This window comes from Chiloscyllium plagiosum, unplaced genomic scaffold (genome assembly GCF_037043375.1).
Source record: "Chiloscyllium plagiosum isolate Xiang-an unplaced genomic scaffold, Cpla_swu_hap1 HiC_scaffold_6, whole genome shotgun sequence".
NCBI lineage: Eukaryota > Metazoa > Chordata > Chondrichthyes > Orectolobiformes > Hemiscylliidae > Chiloscyllium > Chiloscyllium plagiosum.
Genome location: NW_028270144.1, coordinates 16361426 through 16383418, shown reverse-complemented (window position 1 = coordinate 16383418; position 21993 = coordinate 16361426). Strand labels below are relative to the sequence as shown.

At 45.1% G+C, this 21993-nt stretch overlaps 1 protein-coding gene across 1 annotated transcript in view; it reads right to left on the bottom strand.

Annotated features, from left to right (window-relative positions):
- LOC122550473 (uncharacterized) overlaps nt 1-21993 on the bottom strand; it is a 278599-nt gene that overhangs the window by 158881 nt on the left and 97725 nt on the right. Inside the window, exons 2-8 of the mRNA XM_043691239.2 lie at nt 10666-10725; nt 4672-4761; nt 4543-4587; nt 3349-3393; nt 3187-3249; nt 1251-1304; nt 1114-1140 (exon numbers count right to left, since the gene is read on the bottom strand). Coding sequence (XP_043547174.2) covers nt 1114-1140; nt 1251-1304; nt 3187-3249; nt 3349-3393; nt 4543-4587; nt 4672-4761; nt 10666-10725 — 384 coding nt within the window. The remainder of the gene's footprint in view (nt 1-1113; nt 1141-1250; nt 1305-3186; nt 3250-3348; nt 3394-4542; nt 4588-4671; nt 4762-10665; nt 10726-21993) is intronic.

Here is a 21993-nt window from a genome sequence, read left to right as displayed (position 1 = left end):
GAGAGCAAGTGGAATAGATGTAATTGGATAGTTCTTTCAAAGAGCTAGCACAGTATGAAGGGACAAATGGCCTCCTTTGGTGCTGTAAGACTGTATGACTTCCCCCGAATGATGACAGTTACAGGGTTATATTGCTAGAAGTTGAAGCACACCTTCTGTCACGTATAAGTAGGCTAGATTTTCACATGTTTAGGAAACCTGAACTTAGCAGGGCTGTGCGAAAGCAAGAATGAGTTGAGCAATGCACTAGCGAGTACACATCAAGTGTAAGGTTGGAAATTTAGTGAGCAAGGGAGTTTTGAGGGAGGAGGTGCTATTTGCCTAAGTAGCCTCCTTAACTTTGCCTTGAAAAGAGTGGAGAGTTGCAGACAAGTTTAAATGAGCAAGAGGTCTCCAGTCTGTAGACTGGTAATATTCTGAAAATAATCACACCACAACACATAGGAAAGCAGGTCAATGATTCGGGTTGGTGAATATTTTGCTTAGCTATCTTTCAAATCCTAATGAATTGTAAGGCTTCATTAGTTCTGGTCAAGTTTACCAGCAGTAGTAAAGCATATTAGGATTAATTAGGTTTATTCATTATAAATTAATAAAGAAAATTAATTAATTAATCAACACATAATAAAGATTACAGGGCAGGTGATGTATTGTAACTGCAGGATGTGGGAACTCCTGGACACTAAATGGGCAACAGAGCCATGTCTGTACAAAGAGTCTGCAGGATGAGAAGCTTAGACTCGGAGATGTTGAGATTGATGCTGACTTGCATATACTGCAGTGAGGCGGGGGGTGGGGTGGTGGGGAGGTGGGGAGGGGAAGTTACTTTGTTCCAGGAGGTGATCACAATTCTGACAGATTCTCCTGATATGTTCAGTGGTTAGGGACAAGAGGGTGTGACTATTGGTAAGACAGGTAAGGGCATTGTCGAACGGTGGTGCAGGATTAAAGGGCTGAATTCTTTCAATATGTCTCTGCTGATTTTGTTCCCCGCAGTTGATGAGAACACAGATGAGAGAATCAAGACTCAATGACAACATAAACTATTCCTGACTGCTCCTTCCCATTTTCTTGAATCTTTAACAAAGATTGAAAAGTGGATTTGTTATTTACCTTTGGACCTGGAATACCTGGTGTACCCTGAAAAACATAACAACAGCGTAAAAATAACATTGAAACGTTTGCCGTCCCCCCTTCCCCCCCTCAAAAAATCTAACATGACAAAGTCAATCAAATTGTCAGACACGTACCGGAGATCCTTGGAGACCTGGTAATCCTGGGGGTCCCAATGGCCCACGATCACCCTGTATATAAACAGAACAAATCAGTCTTCACCTTAACTCCTATGAGTGTCTACTCTCGCTGGCATGCATCAACCAATCAGAGACTGTAAAGTCTTTCCCAGGAAGTTATGTTAGTTGGTTGAACAGGAAAGTGGGGTCAGAGGGTAGGAGGTTGAGCAGTGACCTTCTAGAGGTTTATAAAATCAAGAGGGGTAGAGATAAGGTCAATGCAGGTGATTTTTCCCTAGGGCAGAGGATTTCAAGACAAGTGGGCATATTTTAAGATGAGTGGAGGAGGATTTTTAAAAAGACACGAGGGGCAAATCTTTTATTCAGAGAGTGTTTCATGCGTGGAATGAAGCCCCAGAGGACGTGGTGGATGCGGATACAGTTACAATGTTTAAAAAACATTTCGATAAATAGATGAATAAGAAATATTTGGAGGGATATGGGCCAAGTGCAGGCAGGCGGGACTAGTTTAGTTTGGGATTATGGTCAGCATGGACTGATCTGTTTGCATGCTGTATGACCCTACGATTCTGTAACTATGACTATGATTGGGTGGGATATTAAAGGTCAGGGAAATTGAGGGAAAGTGTGATTAAGGTGGGTGAGTAATTAAAGATTTTGGTAAATCATTGAGTGAGTGGGATTAGATGTTTTATAATAAAAGGTACGAGGAGTGAGGGGGAGTGTTGGATTAGATGTTGGAATGTTAAATGACAGCGAGAGGGACAGTGGATTTAAACATCAGGATAATAAAGGGTGCGGGGAGTGCTGACATGAGTAGGATTAAACAGGATGGGTCATTAAAGGTTTGGAGACTATGAGGGAGGATGGCATATTATAGAATGGGGGAGTGCAGAGTGAGTGGGAGAGTGGGATTAGTGATGAAGGTGAGAGTGAAATTAGACTGGATCTATAATCACGGGTGCAGGGAGTGAGGAGGAGGGTGGGATTATACAGTGGCATATTAAAGAATGTGGGTAGTGGGATTCGATATGTTACTGAATGCAGAGGGTGCGGGGGAGAGCGCGATCAGACAGGATGGCATATTATATCGTGTGGGGAGTGAGGAGGAGAGTGGGATTAGACTGGGTGTGCTCATAAAGGATGTGGGCAGTGATTAGGTGAGTAGGATATTAGAAGATAAACTCTCCTCCCAAATCCCCAAACTGGGTTCACCATCTACAAGTCACAAGCCAGGGTCGTGATGGAAAACTGTCCATTTGCTTGGATGCGTACAGTTCCAACAACACTTAAGAACCTGACAAAGCTATCTGTTTGATCAGCACCTTGTCCAGCTTCTTAAAGTTTCACTCTTCCCACCACTGACCCACAGTGATAGCTCTTTCTCAATTCTGTGGGTGATGGTTGCTCTTAGCTGGTGGAGCGATCTCTCTGGTTAATTCCGATAACCAACTAGACTCCCTCACGCTAAATGGTTATGCCACCCCCGTGCGTTCTGCGTCAAACTTCTTAGAGGAACAAGTGGGGTACACCCACATGAGACTGGGCAATAACAGGTCTGTGATGACCTTAGATATCTGGGGCAGCATGCGATTACACTGAATGGATCAGTGTGTGTGTATACCTTACTCTGCCAGGCGTGGCTAACCTGTAGAACTGCATTTCTGATAGGGATTGGGATTAAAACCTGGAACAGCACTGTGGGTGTGCCTACAGCAAAGAGATCACAGTGATTCTAGAAGGTAGCTCAGCATCATCCTGCCCGGTGATGCACATGTCTCATGAAAGAATTTAAAAAAGAGATGCAGGTAGTCAGCAAGGAGAGAAAATGACTCGCTGAGGTTGGCTGCATTGACTCGTTCAGTTATGTTCCTGAACATTCCATAAAACTGCATCAAAGGCTGATTCAACTGAGCCTGATATAGAGGATTACCTTTGTGCCGTTACATCCTGGGATTCCTGCTGCTCCTGGTGGTCCATCTTGTCCTGGTAAACCCTATGGGTGAGAGGATTTGTCAGAAAGCTGCCTTCCATTTCAACCAGGTCAGTGTTTTAAATGCAATTTGAAGTGAGTCACGGTGGATATTATACTTACAGGCAATCCTGGAGTCCCTGGGAACCCTGGTGAACCAGCTGGACCCTGTGTCATTAACATTAGCATAACATAACTGATTAAGAATGTATTTTAAACAAGAACAATTTCCAATTATCTTTCATTCATAATCTAACTCAAACCTCACCAAAGTCCCCTCTTTCATTGTGCAACAGAAGTGGTTCGTCACTTTGGGTGGTTTCCTCAACGTTCTGTTGTAAGCTGTTGTGAGATTGGTAAATGGTTTTGGAGAAATCTGATGCAGTTTGTAAATCACCGATACAGCCTCCCATTCTGGATCCTATTCTGGATCCCACATTTTAAGAAGGATATCAAGGGGTTGGAGTGATGCAGGGGAGTTTTACCAGAATGGTGCCAGGGATGAGAGACTTCAGTGACAAGGGGACATTGGAGAAGCTAGCATTGTCCTCCTAAGGGCAGAGAAGGGTAAGTGTGGTCAAATAGATATGTTCAAGATTCCGATAGGTTTTACTTGAGTAAATTGGGAGAAACAGTCTCCCGTAACAGGATGGTCAGTAATCAGAAAGACAACTTTAAAATGCTTTGAATTCACCCCACACATTCCAAGGCCAAATTGGGAGGAACAAATCCAACTATCCACGTTGTCAAGGCTATGGTGAAGTGGACACAGATGGAACACTGTGATGATGTGTCTATGTTTGCATGTGTTTGTGTCTGCTTGAACTTGTCCATGCAGTGTGTGTATATCTATATGTGTGGGAGTGGGCATTTATTCATGCATTTTTGCATTTATTTTCTTTGTGGCTTTTGTGTATGTACGTTTGTGTACATGTGAGCCTTCCTTACTGTTTGTTCCTTTGTACACAATGTTGCTCAATAATTTCTCCCTGATCTGACTCATTATCTTCACCCAAAGCACTTTGCCTTTTCTGTCGTACAGGTGGTGTGGTCATGGCCATTGCAACCATCTGAGAAGGTCTGAATAGATTCACGACCAAGAATCTTTGCCATTGTTAGCATTCGTAGATTTCGGCCTAAGTTACTGATTCCATGTTGGGAAGGAAGACAAAGTCTCTGGCAAAAGATAGAGTCAATCTTGATAAACAATGAAGCTCTACTACCTAGTACTTAATAGCTAGTTCTATTCCATTTGAGGTAGATAATGGAGCCTGGAATCATTGTGTTGACCCAACACTGGTAGTCAGCAATACATACCCGGATTCCTTTCTTTCCTGATAGACCTGGTTCTCCAGGATCCCCCTGAAATATAAAAAAGGTGTTTTATTATAAATCCAGATTAACAGTGTTTCAAAATAAACTTCCGGATAATCCAAAAGCAATCACCTTTGGTCCCAAAGGGCCAGCAGGACCTTCAACTCCTGGGAATCCCGGCATTCCTATGGGTCCCACAAAGCCAGGTAAACCTATTGTTCCCTGGAAAGCAAGGAATAGGTTTAGATATTAATCAATAGTTACCATCAATGGGCTCATAGAGAAGCAACAAAACGCAGAAATCGGAGAGTAAATTTCACCAAATGAAAACCAATCAGAAACAAAAACAGAAATTGCTCAGCAGGCTTGGCAGTGTCTGTGGAGACTGAGGAAAGGTCACCAGACCCAAAATATTAACTTTGATTTCTCTGCACAGCTGCTGCCAAAGCTGCTGAGCTTTTCCAGCAATTTCTGTTTTTGCTCATGAGCAAATTTCACCGATATGCTCCAGGTTGGGTCATATTCTGGCGTAATGACATGCCCTCTCCAATAGAGGTGCTAAAGCATAACGCGACATGTTTACATAGCTTCCTGACTGCAGTGTCAGGAATGATGACATTTCTGATGACTGGACGTCGCCATAGGAATTTATACTGGCATTATGAAAGAAAAGGACAGAATTATTTGCTGTATAGTGTGAACTGAATTATTTCAGGTCCAATTATGTTCTGTTCAGTAATCTCATATTGGTTACTGATTCCCAGGAAAACAAATAAACAGTAAGAATGGTATGAGAAGCAGAGCAATGCTAGGGTTATATTTACTGTAGAATCAAATTTTAAAAATGAAAGAAACAATCCATTATCATATCTTATAGTACAATTGGTATTGTGCCGACTTGGAAGGTGCATTCACAACACAACCAGACAGTTGAATACTCACCTACAAATACTTCTGATCCACACCAGCCGCATGTTGGAAAGAATGTGGAGTCATTCCCAACACTGTGCCTGGTTTCAGGCTGACAGGTTGACAGAGGTGAGCTCCAGCCTAACACTTTACTGTAATCCATTCCCCCTGTATGTTCACTAATGCCAGATGAACCATTGGATAAAAGATGTGATATGATAGAAGTGGGGAGTCCAATCAGGTTTCTATTAAAATAACTTCTCCACGGGCAACTGCAAATCACAAACTACAGCTCCATCGCATTAAAGGGAAAGGTTTCAAAGTATTTGCCTAAAAATGTCAAAAATTTCCTCTCTATTCATAGCTCTTTGAAAGTGGAGTTGCAGGTAGATAGGATAGTGAAGAAGGTGTTTGGTATGCTTTCCTTTGTTGGTCAGAGCATTGCATACAGGGGTTTGAAGGTCCTGTTGCGGCTGTACAGGACATTGGTCAGGCCATTTTTGGAATACTGTATTAAATTCTGGTCTCTCTCTATAAGAAGGATGTTGTGCAACTTGAAAGGGTTCAGAAAAGATCCATAAGGATGTTGCTATGGTTGGAGGGTTTGAGCTGTAGAGAGAGGCTGAATAGACTGAGGCTATCATCCCTGGTGTGTCAAAAGCTGAGGAGTGACCTTAAAGAGATTCATAAAATAATCAGGGCAAGAATAGAATGAATTGCCAAGGGGCTTTTTTTCCCCAGGGTGGGTGAGTCCAGAACGAGAGGGCATATATTTAAGGTGGAGGAGACAGATTTAAAAGGGACCCAAGGGGTAACGTTTTCACGCAGAGGGTGGAGCGTGAATGGAATGAGCTGCCAGAGGAAATGATGGAGGCTGGTACAATTACAACATTTAAAAGGCATCTGGACGGGTACATGAATAGGAAGGGTTCAGAGGGATATGGGTCAAATACTGGCAAATGGGGCTAGATGAATTTAGGATATCTGGTCGGCATGGATGAGTTGGACTGAAGGGTCTGCTTCCACGCTGTACATCTCTATGGCTGTATGACACCATTCAAGAAGACAGCTATCAATCATCTCACCAATCATATATCTTACGACTGAAATGACAGTTTCCTCATTGTATTCCAACGGAAATATTTTGACAGGGAGGTTGTTATGAAGTGATTTCTATGAAGTGTTATGAAGTGTCTGCTAACCTTTCTCTTACGTGGAGTATTCTCTGCTTGAATGTTCACACTGGGAGAGATATGGCATCAAATGTTGGCAATATTGTGAGAATTGACAATGCCAAAGGGAGGTTACCGCCAGCCTGTTGGTCAGTTTGACATTAGCTCTATCACTGAGTCTGTGAGTTTGTTTGCAGGGGAATGCTACAAATGCTCAGCGGACGTTGGACAAGTTGATTTTGCAACAAGAAAAGCATTTCCAGATGTGTGGAGTCAGCTCAGGCTGACCGCTGCTGGTTAAATATTTTAAAAATTCTCCATTTCCACATTTGCATACACTGCTCCAGATCTTGCCCACATCCAAAAATATTACCAAGAAAGGAGCATTTCACTTCCCACAATCCACTGTGAGCTTGTAGTGTTAGAGGGCGACCTGTTTCATTGTGATGTTCACCTTATACTGTATAGGTGCAGTAACCACACCACCGCTCCCTATGGTGCTCCCAGTTACCTTTGTCACATTTAGTGTTGAAAGGCTGCAGGAACCATGGGGCTGCTCTAAGGGTCAATGCAGTGAGGTCAGTATCTTACTGAGCCCAGCTCAATCCATTACCTCACACAAACACAGCAACCATGGGAAATTAAACCTTCTGCTCCACCTCCTCCTCAGACCTTGGGAAAGGGTGAAGCTTCTGAAATTCCAGAGAGTGTGGAATGCTATGTAAGGTATGGAGAAGCGGGGGGTAGGGTGAGTGGGGGAAATGGGGCAAAGAGGGAATGGGGAAATAGGAGATGGAGGAGAGGGGAATGGGGGAGCAGGAGATGGGGAAATGGGAGATGGGGAAGTGGGAGATGGAGGAGAGGGGGATGGGGAAGTGGGAGATGGGGAAGTGGGAGATGGGGAAGTGGGAGATGGGGAAGTGGGAGAATGGGGGAGCAGGAGATGGGGAAATGGGAGATAGGGAAGTGGGAGATGGAGGAGAGGTGAATGGGGAGCAGGAGATGTGGAAACAGGAAATGGGGAAGTGGGAGATGGAGGAGAGGGGAATAGAGAGCAGGAGATGGGGTAACAGGAGATGGGGAAGAGGGAGATGGAGGAGAGGGGAATGGAAAAGTGGGAGATGGAGTAGCAGGAGATGGGGGAGTGAGAGATGGGGAAGTGAGAGGTAGAGGAGAGGGAAATGGGGGAGCAGGAGATGGAAGAGAGGGGAATGGGAGAGCAGAAAATGGGTGGGTGGAAGATTGCGAAGTGAGAGATGGAGGAGAGAGGAATGGGGAACTGGGAGATAGGGAAGCAGGAGATGGGGAGTGAGAGATAGGGAAGTGGGAGATGGAGGAGAGGGGAATAGGGGAGCAGGAGATGGGGTAACGGGAGATGGGGAAGTGGGAGATGGAGAAGTGGGAGATGGAGGAGAGGGGAATGGGGTAGTGGGAGATGGGGTGGGAGATGGAGGAATGAGAGATGGAGGAGAGGAGAATGGGGGAGCAGGAGATGGGAAACGGGAGATGGGGAAGTGGAAGATGGGGAAGTGGGAGATGGAGGAGTGAAAGATAGAGGAGAGGAGAATGGGGGAGCAGGAGATGGGGAAACGGGAGATGGGTAAATCAGAGATGGGGAAGTGGGAGATGGAGGAGAGGGGATTGGGGAAGTGGGAGATGAGGTAGCGGGAGATGGGGAAACGGGAGTTGGGGAATTGGGAGATGGGGAAGTGAGAGTTTTAGGAGAGGGAAATGGAGGGGTAGGAGATGGAAGAGAGGGGAATGGGAGAGTGGAAAATGGGCGGGTGGAAGATTGCAAAGTGGGAGATGGAGGAGAGAGGAATGGGGAACTGGGAGATGGGGAAGCAGGAGACGGGGAGTGAGAGATAGGGAAGTGGGAGATAGAGGAGAGGGGAATGGGGGAGCAGGAGATGGGGAAATGGGAGATGGGGAAGTGGGACTTGGGGAAGTGGGAGATGGAGGAGAGGGAAATGGGGAGCAGGAGATGGGGAAATGGGAGATGGGGAAGTGGGAGATGGGGAAGTGGGAGATGGAGAAGAGGGGAATGGGGAAGTGGGAGATAGAGAAATGGGAGACGGAGGAGAGGGGAATGGGTAGTGGGAAATGGGGAAGTGGGAGATGGAGGTGTGAGAGATGGAGGAGAGGAGAATGGGGTAGCAGAAGATGGGGAAACGGGAGATGGGGAAGTGAGAGGTAGAGGAGAGGGAAATGGGGTAGCAGGAGATGGAAGAGAGGGGAATGGGAGAATGGAAATTGGATAGGTGGAAGATTGTGAAGTGGGAGATGGAGGAGAGGGGAATGGAGAAGTGGGAGATGGGGAAGCAGGAGATGGGGGAGTGAGAGATGGGAAAGTGGGTGATGGAGGAGAGGAGAATGGGGGAGTGGGAAATGGGGAAGTGGGCGCTGGGGAGTGATAGATGAGGAAGTGAGAGATGGAGGAGAGGAAAATGTGGAAGCAGGAGATGGAAGAGAGAGGAATGGGAGAGCGGGAAATGGGGAAGCAGGAGATGGGGGAGTGAGAGGTGGGGAAGTGGGAGATGGAGGAGAGGGGAATGAGGGAGTGGGAGATGGGGAAATGGGAGATTGTGAAGTAGGAGTTATAGGAAAGGAGAATGGGTGAGTTTAAGATGGGGGAGTGGGAGAAGGAGAAGTGAGAGATGGAGGAGAGGAGGATGGGACAGTCAGGGAGATGGGGCAGTTCAGAGGATGGGGCAGTTCAGGGGATGGGGCAGTCAGAGAGATGGGGCAGTTAGGGAGATGGGACAGTGGGGGATGAGGCAGTAGGTTGGAGTTTGGGGTAAGGCCATTACCAATGTTGATGTGGCTCACTTTTCACTCCAAATAACAGCTCTTCTGCGGTGCAGGTTGGAGTGTGACCCTTAGGAGGGGCTTTGACAGATATCAGGGTGACAAGTTAAGGTCGACACCCCTACCTCCCTCCTGTGTTGGATTGTGATGCCCACATGGGATTAAAGGACATAGACTGAGACCCATCAAAACTGAATGCTACAGGTGGGAATGTGACCTTCCCGCCCCCCGCCCCCTCCCATTGGCAGGAGTAATTGTGATTGACAGGTAGATGTTTGACTGGAAAGAGTGTGACAATGAAGAGTGTGACTGGTGAGGTGTGACAGATTGGAACATGACAGCCAGGACAGAGTGTGACAGGTGAGGTGTGACAGATTGGAACATGACAGCCAGGACAGAGTGTGACAGGTGAGGTGTGACAGATTGGAACATGACAGCCAGGACAGAGTGTGACAGGTGAGGTGTGACAAATTGGAACATGACAGCCAGGACAGAGTGTGACAGGTGAGGTGTGACAGATTGGAACATGACAGCCAGGACAGAGTGTGACAGGTGAGGTGTGACAGATTGGAACATGACAGCCAGGACAGAGTGTGACAGGTGAGGTGTGACAGATTGGAACATGACAGCCAGGACAGAGTGTGACAGGTGAGGTGTGACAGATTGGAACATGACAGCCAGGACAGAGTGTGACAGGTGAGGTGTGACAGATTGGAACATGACAGCCAGGACAGAGTGTGACAGGTGAGGTGTGACAGATTGGAACATGACAGCCAGGACAGAGTGTGACAGGTGAGGTGTGACAAATTGGAACATGACAGCCAGGACAGAGTGTGACAGGTGAGGTGTGACCCGCAGGTGGGTGCCTGGGGCGCGAGACACACAGACAGGAGTGTGACAGGAGGCGATGTGACAGGCAGGGCTTGTGATGGCCATTCTCTCAGTCAGCTCTCCAGTGGATCCCTGCTCCAGTGTCTGTGCTACAAGACTGCAGCCAGGCCCAGGAAAACCATGGAGCCTGGACAGGGTTGCCAACATGTGCCAGTCTCAGTTCAGAACCTCTGGGATCTGGGATTGGAGAATCGACCCCACTGCAGGGTTACAGTGATCTTGAGCTTCTATGGGAGAGCTCCACACTGGGGGAAGTTGCTGATGGGGTTGCTGACAGGGGTACCAATTTATTGTTACCCTGTTGAAACAGCAGTTTGTTTGCAGGTGAGTAGGTTATTGTACTGACCTTTTCTCCTTTCACACCACTGCAATCGCACTTGGAAGTCGATGTACAGCCATGACATGCCTGTTGGAGACAGAAAAGTTACAACATGAGGAGACTCGTCTGCATTCCTGTTGGATTTTACTTTGCTGCCCCATTGACGTCCCCCTTGGATCGGTGTTTCCAGGGCACCTCCTACACCACACTGTCAGCCTTGGAGGTCACTATTTGACTTCAGAGTGCATCACAGTCCTGAATCCAGCCAGGAGCAGTCTGCGTGCACAGAGCAGCCTTCCAGCAGGTACTTACCAGCTCCAAATAGAAAAGTTGACCATTCATTAATAATTTCCTTAAATCTGTTTTCATTCTGCTGATGAGCAAATCAGGCAACTCAGTGTGTGACTGGAGTCACAAAGAAGGCAGACCAGGTAAAAGGAAGTGTGTCGGGGGGGCTGGTGCGGGAGGGAGCCGTGACTGAAGGCTATGTCAGATAGGATTTAATATCCTTCTCTAACATGGTGCATGCTCTCCTCGAAATCCCAAAATCAGGGTAAATTTAATCAGTTTAAACTGCACCTTGGTAATTGTTTATGTCGACAAGATTTATTCTTTGTTCACTACAGATGATTTTCCAGGATAAACTAGATTTCTGGAACTGCATGCATTCATAGAGTCATATAGCACGGATGCAGACCCTTCGGTCCAACAGGTCCCACCTGCCTGCTCCTGGTCCTTATCCTATTCACGTACTTAACCAAATGTCTTTTAAACATTGTAGTTGTGCCCACATCTCCCACTTCCTCAGGAAGCTCATTCCACAGGCATGGATTACCACCCTCTGCGTACCCCCCAGTCTTGAAATCCCCCATCCTAAGGAAAAGACAACTACCATTAACTCTGTCTATACCTTTCATTATTTTATAAACTTCTACCATGTCGCCTCCTTTGTTCACTAATGATGGTTATCCAGGATAAACTGATTTGCTGGGTCTGTTTGCGCATTTGTGATTTCCAGGGCTCTTTTTGAAAAAAAAACCTTGATTCAGATTCTCAAAAGCCATCTTTGGGTCACAAGTTCCCTGGAGTGATAACAACAAATTGTCAAATCATAATATTCATTCCATCCAAATTTTACTAACCATGGTCACTGGCACCCAATCTTTAGAGAGCCATCATTATCATCCTGACCTTTATGCAAAGCCTTGGCATTGAGGTTAACACACTGCAATAACTCACCTGGTCTCCTTCAATAGCGCCTTCCAAACCCATAACCACTTGAAACTAGAAGGACAAGGGCAGCAGTTTCATGAGAACACCACCTGCTCCCCTCCAAACTGCTCACCATCCTGACTTGGAAATATATCACTGTTCCTTCACTGTCGCTGGGTCAAAGTCCTGGAACTCCCTCCCTAACATCACTGTGGATCTCCAACACGTGGACTGCAGCGGTTCAAGAAGGCAGCTCACCACCACCTTCTCAAAGTCAACATGGGACAGGCAATAAATACGGGCACAGCCAGAGATGCCCATGAGTGAACATATATTTAAAAATTTGCTAATTAATGACCAGAATGATTGTCCCAGAAAGCTTTTAGATGAAGCATCTCACTATGTCCTTCTCACGCTCTCTCAGCTGAATCACACAGGAATAGAAGTAAACATTTAAAAACCGCAAATATTTTTTCCAGAATTTTCTGTTAATATCTCTACTGTTCTCATTTTGGCAAATATATGTGAGAGTACCACTGGGTCATTAAAAAAAAAACTTAACAATGAATCAAAGATAACATTGTTTTATAAAGAGGAAAATTACAACACAAGCCCCTGCAAAGGAAGCCCTTAGAAGATGTGAATCAATAGCATGAACATCTTTGTTCCTTGTTCAATTCAAACCAAACTCCATCCCATTGAACCTCAATTTTCCCAACAATTAATCTTCTGTTACTCAAACATGAAGCTCAAAAAGGAAAAACAGGAGAAGCTTGAAAAAACCTGTTGTTGTGGTGCAAATTATCACCACTGCAGACTTAGAATGTCTGTGTTCAAGTCCCACCTTCCTCTTGAGGTTTATCATAATTTGTCTGAATAGGTCGATTGAAAAACATTTGCTGAATTAACAGTTCTCTGTAATACGGGGGACCCATCTCACAGAGACAGTGTACACACGGGTCTTTTTTAAAATTCATTCCTAGAATGAGGACATCTCTGGCTAGGCCAGCATTTATTACCCCTTCCTAATTGCCCAGAGGGCAGTTAAGAGTCAATCACATGGTTGTGGGTCTGGAATCACAAGAGGCCAGACCAGATAAGGATGGCAGTTTCTTTCCCTAAAGGTTATTAGTGAACCAAATAAAAATAGGAAGAACTGCAGATGCTGTAGATCAAGAACAAAAAATAGAAGTTGCTGAAAAAGCTCTGCAGGTCTGACAGCAGCTGTGAAGAAAAATCAGAATTAACATGTCAGGTCTGGTGACCCTCTCTCAGATATTATGCAATCAGATGGGTTTTTCCTGACCATGTTTTCATGGTCATTATTAGACTCTTCATTCTAGAATTTTATCGAATTCAAGTTCCACCATTTGCTGTGGTGGGATTATGATCATCTGTTAAAGATTGAAGATCATGGCTTAGATTTTGTGACATTCACTGTCATTCTATGAGAAAGGAAGCTAGGAAATCTCTACCCCATAACCAAGCGAAGTCTGAAGTCTTGCTCCAACTGCATGAACATGCGTAAAATAATGAGTATTTGACATAATAGCATACCCCAAGATATTTCACAAAGCAATATAAAGTTTAATAGTGAACCACATATGGACATATTAGGACATAAGATCAAAAGCTCAGTCACAGGGACCTATTCTGAACAAGAGTGTCTGAAAAGGGGAGAGAGAGAGAGAGAGAAAGGGAGTATCAGTAAGACAGTAGGAGACAGACAATTTTAAAACAACATTTGAAAGAGAAATTCAAACAATGTGTTTAGAAAGTGACAAATATGTGAGTGATTATGAACAGCGAATGGGGAGCAGGTAGCATTCGACCATGTTCAGGATGCACAGACCTGAAGGGCCTGCTGGTTTCTTTCTTTGCCAGAACATTCCCCAATTCAACGTCCCCTGTCACAGTCACCCTGTGTACTCTACAGTCACATGGGGCTTGATTTTAACTTCGTGTCCGAATGGGCCAGGAGGAGAGGGGATCACAGGGACTTAATTGGTTCTGAAAGGAGACAAGAATTTGAAGCTCTGTATTCTAAACTCATGAGAGCCAGGACATAAGGTATGAGGTTGACCAAAGGGACACCATTTTGTACAGTGTGAGAAGAGGGTGCTGATTGGTTGGACCGTCAATGGTGTAGAGCTGCAGCAAGAACAGTTAACTGTCAACCTCTAATTCACAGGGCAGGCAAGGTAGATTCTGATTGGTCAGGGAGTAGCCAGGGTATACAGCTGGAATTGGCTGTCTCCATCACTCATTTTATGTCAAACCAGTAGCTTCTTCTCATCTTGTATAAAAGCTTTGTACAAGTTTGTTTCTCACATGCTAGCTCTGATATATGCAAAGTGAAAACTTCAAAATCTTGTCTAATTTATCAGAGTTTAAATTCTGTACTTTAAGCAACCAAATGCTACCTGGATCACAAAAATGAGGGGGACATAGTTGATGTCAGGGGCCTCAATGGAGGGGTGAGGTTACAATCCTTGCCTGGCTTTAACTGCCAGGTTTCTCCAGATTCAGCAATCTTCCGTCCAAACTGAATAGCCGGGAGCAGCCTCATTCTCGGACTTAAAATGAGAACCTGCCTCCTCAGAGAAACGAGTAAATGTGTTCCTGGAGGTTTTATCACATGACCTGCTTCCACATATTAGTTGGCCAACGCATCTATCCTTGTAAGACACTGCTTTCTTACACCAATTGGAAAGCAAAAGACCTTATTACCCAATTGAATAGGTTTAAAGGTCCTATGGAGTGTTGCTGAACAAAGAGACCTTGGAGTGCAGGTTCATTGATCCTTGAAAGTGGAGTCGCAGGTAGATAGGATAGTGAAGAAGGTGTTTGGTATGCTTTCCTTTATTGGTCAGAGTATTGAGTACAGGAGTTGGAAGGTCATGTTGCGGCTGTACAGGACATTGGTTAGGCCACTGTTGGAATATTGCGTGCAATTCTGGTCTCCTTCCTACCAGAAAGATGTTGTGAAACTTGAAAGGATTCAGAAAAGATTTACAAGGATGTTGCCAGGGTTGGAGGATCTGAGCTACAGGGAGAGGCTGAACAGGCTGAGGCTGTTTTTCCTGGAGCGTCGGAGGCTGAGGGGTGACCTTATAGAGGCTTACAAAATTATGAGGGGCATGGATAGGATAAATAGACAAAAGTCTTTTCCCTGGGGTGGGGGAGTCCAGAACTAGAGGACATAGGTTTAGGGTGAGAGGGGAAAGATATAAAAGAGACCTAAGGGACAACATTTTCATGCAGAGGGTGGTCCATGTATGGAATGAGCTGCCAGAGGATGTGGTGGAGGCTGGTATAATTGCAACATTTAAGAGGCATTTGGATGGGTATATGAATAGGAAGGGTTTGGAGGGATATGGGCCGGGTGCTGGCAGGTGGGACTAGATTGGGTTGGGATATCTGGTCGGCATGGATGGGTTGGATCGAAGGGTCTGTTTCCATGCTGTACATCTCTATGACTCTATGACTCTATAACAGGTTTATTTGGAAGCACTAGCTTTCAAAGCACTGCTCCTTTTAGATTAGATTAGATTAGATTACTTACAGTGTGGAAACAGGCCCTTCGGCCCAACAAGTCCACACCGACCTGCCGAAGTGCACCCACCCAGACCCATTCCCTTACATTTACCCCTGCACCTCACACTACGGGCAATTTAGCATGGCCAATTCACCTAACGTGCACATTTTTGGACTGTGGGAGGAAACCGGAGCACCCGGAGGAAACCCACGCAGACACGGGGAGAATGTGCAAACTCCACACAGTCAGTCGCCTGAGGCGGGAATTGAACCCAGGTCTCTGGCGCTGTGAGGCAGCAGTGCCACCGTGCCACCCAACATTTCTTCATCAGGTGGTCATGAAGCAGGACCATAAGACACAGAATTTATAGCAAAAGATTAGTGATGCAATAATACATTGAACAAACCTAGATTATTAAGACTTAATCTAGGTTTGTTCAATGTATTATTGTATCACTGTAATCGTTTGCTATAAATTCTGTTTCTTACGGTCCTGCTTCACAACCACCTGATGAAGGAGCAGCGCTTTGAAAGATTCCAAATAAACCTGTTCGACTATAACCTGGTGTTGTATGATTTTTAACTTTGTCCACCCAAATCCAACACCGGCATCTCCAAATCTTAGCCAGTTTACACACAGCCACCTCCCAGAAACAGTAATGAGATAATTAAGCGATAATCTTTAATTGGATTAGGTATAAATATTTGCCCAGTTCCCTTTGTTTCCTCTGTACTGTTTATATCTTGGGATTTACTCTAGAGGGCAGCAGATGCATGAACATTTGTAAATCTCAGTCCCTTAACACAACCCAGCAAACACAGCTGAGGAACTAGATTGACTGGTCTGCTGTGAAAATAATTATCGTCAAGAGCTTCAGCTATTCAAAATAAACTACATTAATTCACATGTGGAAAAAAACTCTCTTCTCTCTCAGCGTCTTTCACTGTCTCCCCATTTAATTATTATTAAACAGTCACAAACATATCTACAATCTTTGGAAAAGAATGATGAATAGTTTGGGACACAGCGACTTCCAATATATTCCTAGGATGAAGATCGGTATAAATTAGGTTGAATTTCCTGGTAATTTGTGCACAGGAAGCTCCCATAAATAGTAAAAGGATAACTGACTGGTTGCTTTTCTAATTAAATTGGTTGCAGCATTAATATTTTCATGATTACAGATCATAACCCTGAATCACTCTGTACATATCGAACCTTAATTCCAACATGTGTTTTGTTTTTGAAAGAGGACTGATATAGCCAAACTGAGTGTGAATCTAAATACAATGGCCATCTGGAGAGAGGTAACCTGGAATATCACAATTGATGAAGTGTCAAGGAAGCTTCAAGAAGAGATGGAGTTAGATGAAAAGAATGAGTACAAACTGAACTGTAATCTCCTCAGAATTATCTCTGACTGTGACTACGACCGGAGAAAATTCAGCAGACAGGGCAAAAGACCTATTTCATTTCTTCCTGTTTTAAGAATCCTGAAGACAGGGCTTAAAAGCTAGTTCAATGCAGATCTGTATGTGTGAATGGAAGTAGGCATGATTCAAGCATTATGTACTGTGATGGTCACAGTCCAAGTACTGCCCACTAGATACCCCTGGGCTGCAGGTAAAGAACTCTCACATTGAGTGCTAGAAGCCACCAAGCCAGTCAAAAGGGAACAGGACGAGAGAATTTAAATCAACTTTCAATGCCACAGATCGAATTGACTGTTCAGCTACCAATATCAATGCTACTGGTTATATGCACTGTAGCACCTAATTCTAATTTGCTAATCTCTCTTCGTGAATGATGCAGAGCTTCTATTTTTTTTTGGACTCACTTCTTAATCAGTGTGTACATGTGTTGTGTTAATATGTCTTCTCATGTCTAGTCACTAATAAAGTTATTTTGGGTACATTTTTCACCTCTAGACCACACAAAATTCTGAAATATTATGGCATGGTGTAGCACAGGAGGTGGCATGGTGGCTCAGTGGTTGACACTGCTGTCTCATAGCACTAGGGACCTGGGTGTGATTCCAACCTTGGGTAACTGTCTGTGTGGAGTTTGTACATTCTCCCTGTGTCTGTGTGGGTTTCCTCCCACTGTCCAACGATGTGCAGGTTAGGTGGCTTGGCTATGCTAAACTGTCTCATGGTGACATGGAGGTGCTGGTGTTGGACTGGGGTGGACAAAGTTAAAAATCACGCAACATCGGGTTATAGTCCAACAGGTCTAATTGGACATACAAGCTTTCGGAGCGCTGCTCCTGCAAAGGCTAGTACTTCCAAATAAACCTGTTGGACTATAACCTGGTGTGTGATTTTTAACTTTGTCTCATGATATGCAGGTTAGGTGGGTTAGCAGAATTGTAGGGGTAAGTGGGTCTGGGTGGGATGCTCTTGGAGGGTTGGTATAGGCACATCTTTGGACTATGTGAGGAAACCCACACAGGCACAGGGAGAATGTACAAATTCAGCACTGACAGTGGGCTGAATGGCCTGCTTCCACACTGTACTGTGGAGAGGACCAGAGAGAAAAAAATAATCTTTATTTCTTCCAATCACCATCATTTGAATCATCACCAACAGACAGCTAGATTCTGCTTTATGTTACAATTCCTTTTTTAATTCATTCTCCAAGTGTGGGTATCACTGCAAGGTTGCCACATACTGCCCATCACTTGTTGCTTTTCAGGGGTAGCTATGGGTGTCCTTAGTCTTCTGTACCTGAGGACTAGTGTAACTCTGGTTTCTAAGTCAATATAGGCCATATTTTTCTTACTTGGCAATTGAAGCTGCAGCTGCGGCTGGCTTCAGTGACTCGCTGTAAGCTTGTGAAACAATTTAGAAAGGGTCTGTACCTTTACCAGAGTCTGAAACCACGTAGCTGGCAGCAAGAGCGTTCTCAAGCTCCTGTGGCCAGCTTTCTCCCCGTTCTGCTTGTTGTGCTGATAAAGTTTCAGCTTTAAAAGGTTTTGACATTCCATTTGCAACCTGCCCAGGGCAACTGGATCAGAACTGGATGCAGAGATTTAAAAAGCTGTTTAAGACTGAGGAAAGAGGAGGCTGCTTGTTTCTGGTGGGATGAGGGAGGGATGGGGAGACATGACGATGACCATGTTGGGTGGCCAGTGATGGGACCAAAGGAAGTGGAAGGTCATGTGGTCGAACCTCTAGGAATCTATCCAGCCGGAGTTGGCAGCACTCGCACACCCTCGAGGCAAAATATTTCTGACACAGAATGTGGGGCTGGATGTGTTCCCACGAACAGTGCAAGCACTGTACACTTTCTGCCTGGTATTTTAGTGAACAGTCACTGCATTGGGTTTATTCTGGTCCTAATGCAGAATGAGACTTTATTTATGTTTTAAGAATGAGGCCAAGCAGAGGTCCTCTCTGTATGAGACTCAACGTTAAACCAAAGTCCCACCTGCGCTCTCAGGTGGATGTAACAGATCTCCCACCATATAGTTTGGAAATGAGCAGGGGATTGGTCCCAGTCTTCAGGCAAATATTTATTCCTCAACAAACATCATTTTTTAAAAAAGCAGGTAATTGGTTATTATCTTGTAAATCGAAGAGCGTGTTGCTGGAAAAGCACAGCTGGTCAGGCAGCATCCAAGGAGCGGGAGAATCGACGTTTCAGGCATAAGCCCTTTGTTAGGAATGAGGGCATTCTTGATAAGGGCTTATGCCTGAAACCTCAATCCTCCTGCTCATCGGATGCTGCCTGACCTGTTGTGTTTTTTCCAGCACCACTCTGATCTCCAGCATCTGCAGTCCTCACTTTCTCCCATTATCTCGTTGATGTTTATGGAATCTTGCTATGCATATGTTGGGTGATGAGTATTCTAACTTACAGGTGTCCAGACTTCAAAACAATACTGCACCATTTGTAAAGCACTTTGGAACATTCTGTAGTAACAAGAAGCTCCATATAAATTCAGGTTCTCTAATTTTCTCAATGCCGGGTGTGTCTCGAGTCTATCGGCCCTGGATCATTCCATGCTCCCAGCTTCCCTCAGCGGGATGCCACTACACCATTCCTAAGCCAGTAACTTGTAAAATAGTTGATGTCCTCCTGGATGTAATTGAGTAATGACCTATTACCTGCTGGGGTTCTAACTGGAGAGGATTCAGGCTGTCATTTCCAAGCATTGTTTGACACCAAGTATTTTGATGATTTTGGTGTTGATTCTGGTATTGTCTAGCGGCTGGCTGATAGAATTAAATTTCACCATAGCTGCTTTTATATGTACAAGTATAGGAACAGGCCATTCAGTCCTTCAAAATTGCCCTCCTGGCTTTGCACAGCTTGTAGCACCTGCTAAACTGCAGTCCAAATGTTATGGGTTTAAAATCTGCTGCAAACAGAAGTATATGACCTACCCTGGTAGTATATGACTGTACAGTCCTGACTGAGTGCTGGCTTGTGTTGTCAGGGAGGTTGCTTGTTGGATAATCTATTGCAATGTCTGGGCAGAATTTCCTGAACCCCGAAAGTAGTGGACTTGGAAACGGGAAGGCAACTTAATGGTGGCATCCCAGCATTTCCTGTCTCAACTTGAATTCACTTCTGGACAGAAGGGCTCAAGCTCGGCCTTCCTACCCTGTTGCCACTGAGGCCCTTAGTCAATTGACGACCACTTAAGGGCCTATTCTCGATAGGGCTGGAGTTATCTCCATTCCAAGTGGGATAAGAGAAAAGAGCTGGCCCATCCAATCAGAAAAAGCAGGCTAGTAGTCACTGATTTGTGCACAATCAATGGACATTGGGCAGCACAGGGGCCTGCAGAGCCACACCCCTCTCCCCATGTCTCTTCACTCCAGATACTGCTCCCCTCTCAGCTTTTTGCCTGAGAGCTGGGTCCCATTGGGTGTCCTCCTGGTAGCAACAACAGCCTGGAATAACAGCAGCTCTCACTGAGTGGGCATTTCCATTTCTGGGCACCTGACAGTGGAGGATGACTCACAGCTGTCCTCCAAACTGCCTGATTTGCAGAACTTTCAACAAGCAAGTAATGATGCTGGAAGATTCCAGCCCTGGAGTCACAGAATCCTGACAGTGTGGAAAGAGGCCATTCGGCCCAACAAGTCTCCACTCACCCTCCCAACCAATCCCACTCCCCCTACCCTTTACCTGTAACCCTACATTTCCCATGGCTAACCCACCTATCCTGCTCATCCCTGGACATTATGGGCAATTTAGCATGGCCAATCCACCCTAACCTGCACATCTTTGCACTGTGAGAGGAAACCAGAGCACCTGGAGGAAACCCGCACAGACACAGGGAGAATGTGCAAACTCCACACATGACAGTCACCCGAGGATGGAATTAAAATGGGGTACCTGACACTGTGGGGCAGCAGTGCTAACCACTAAGCCACCATGCCTCTGAGCCTGGCTAGAATATCTGTGTTCTTGTTCATCTGTCCTAAACTTGCCCTTTTTAAGTAGTTATCCAATTGTCTTTTGAAAGTTACTATTTTGTTTCCACCACTGTCTCAGACAATGTGTTCCGATCATAACAATTCTGCGTTAAAACAATGCTTCTCATTCCTCCTGTGGATTTTTTTTTGCCAATTGCCACAAATTTATGTCATAGCCCTAACCTCAGTCCTAAACCTGATACCTATGAAGGTGCTACGGTCAAAGCAGGCAGTTTTAACCAAAGGGCTATGGTAGAGTCGAACAGGAAGAGAGACTGAAGGACACGCTGAAGGGAAATGAGGCATTACTCTGAAATGGAATAATTCCCATGAGTTCCAAATCTGCATCATAATACCTGCTAATTTTAGTTCTGGTTTCATGAAAACCCCATTTCCATCTTTTATTCATGTGGACGCTGATTAGTTTTTGTTTGAGAAACAACTCTAACAATCCACATCTGGTCAATGTGATAGGAGGCTCCAGACCGGTGTGAGTTCTTTGGCTCAGTGGTTAGCACTGCTGCCTCACGGCGCCAGGGACCTGGGTTCAATGGCCAGCTCGGGCGACTGTGTGGAGTTTGCACATTCTCCCCGTGTCTGCGTGGGTTTCCTCTGGGTGCTCTGGTTTCCTCCCACAGTCCAAAGATGTGCAGGTCAGGTAAATTGGCCATGTTAAATTGCCCGTAGCGTTAGGCGGCTTAGTTAGAGGGAAGTGGGTCTGAGTGGGTTACTCTTCAGAGGTTTGGTATGGGTCAAATGGGCTGTTTCCATCCTGTAGGGAATCTAATATAATATAAGACAAGAGAGCTCGGGGCAGCCAAGGTCAATTTAATGACCAGTTGGAAGATTTGATCCTGTCTGCACTACACAGCAGCACAACATTCTTTGACAGGAAAACAGGTAAAACAAATCGAGGAAAGGTTTGTTTAGAAAAAACAAGCAGGCTGATTCGTAAAACTATTTGATAAAGGAGCCCTTAAAACCATCAAACGCACACAGTCCTGATGAAACAAGGAAGGAGCCAATGGACGGACTTCAGCACAGACACAGAAATTGCTGGAAAAACTCAGCAGGTCTGACAACATCTGTGGAGAGAAAGCAGAGTTTATGTTTCGGGTCCAGTGACCCTTCTTCAGAACTGATCGTGGCAAGGAAGCGGTGGTTTATATGCTGAAG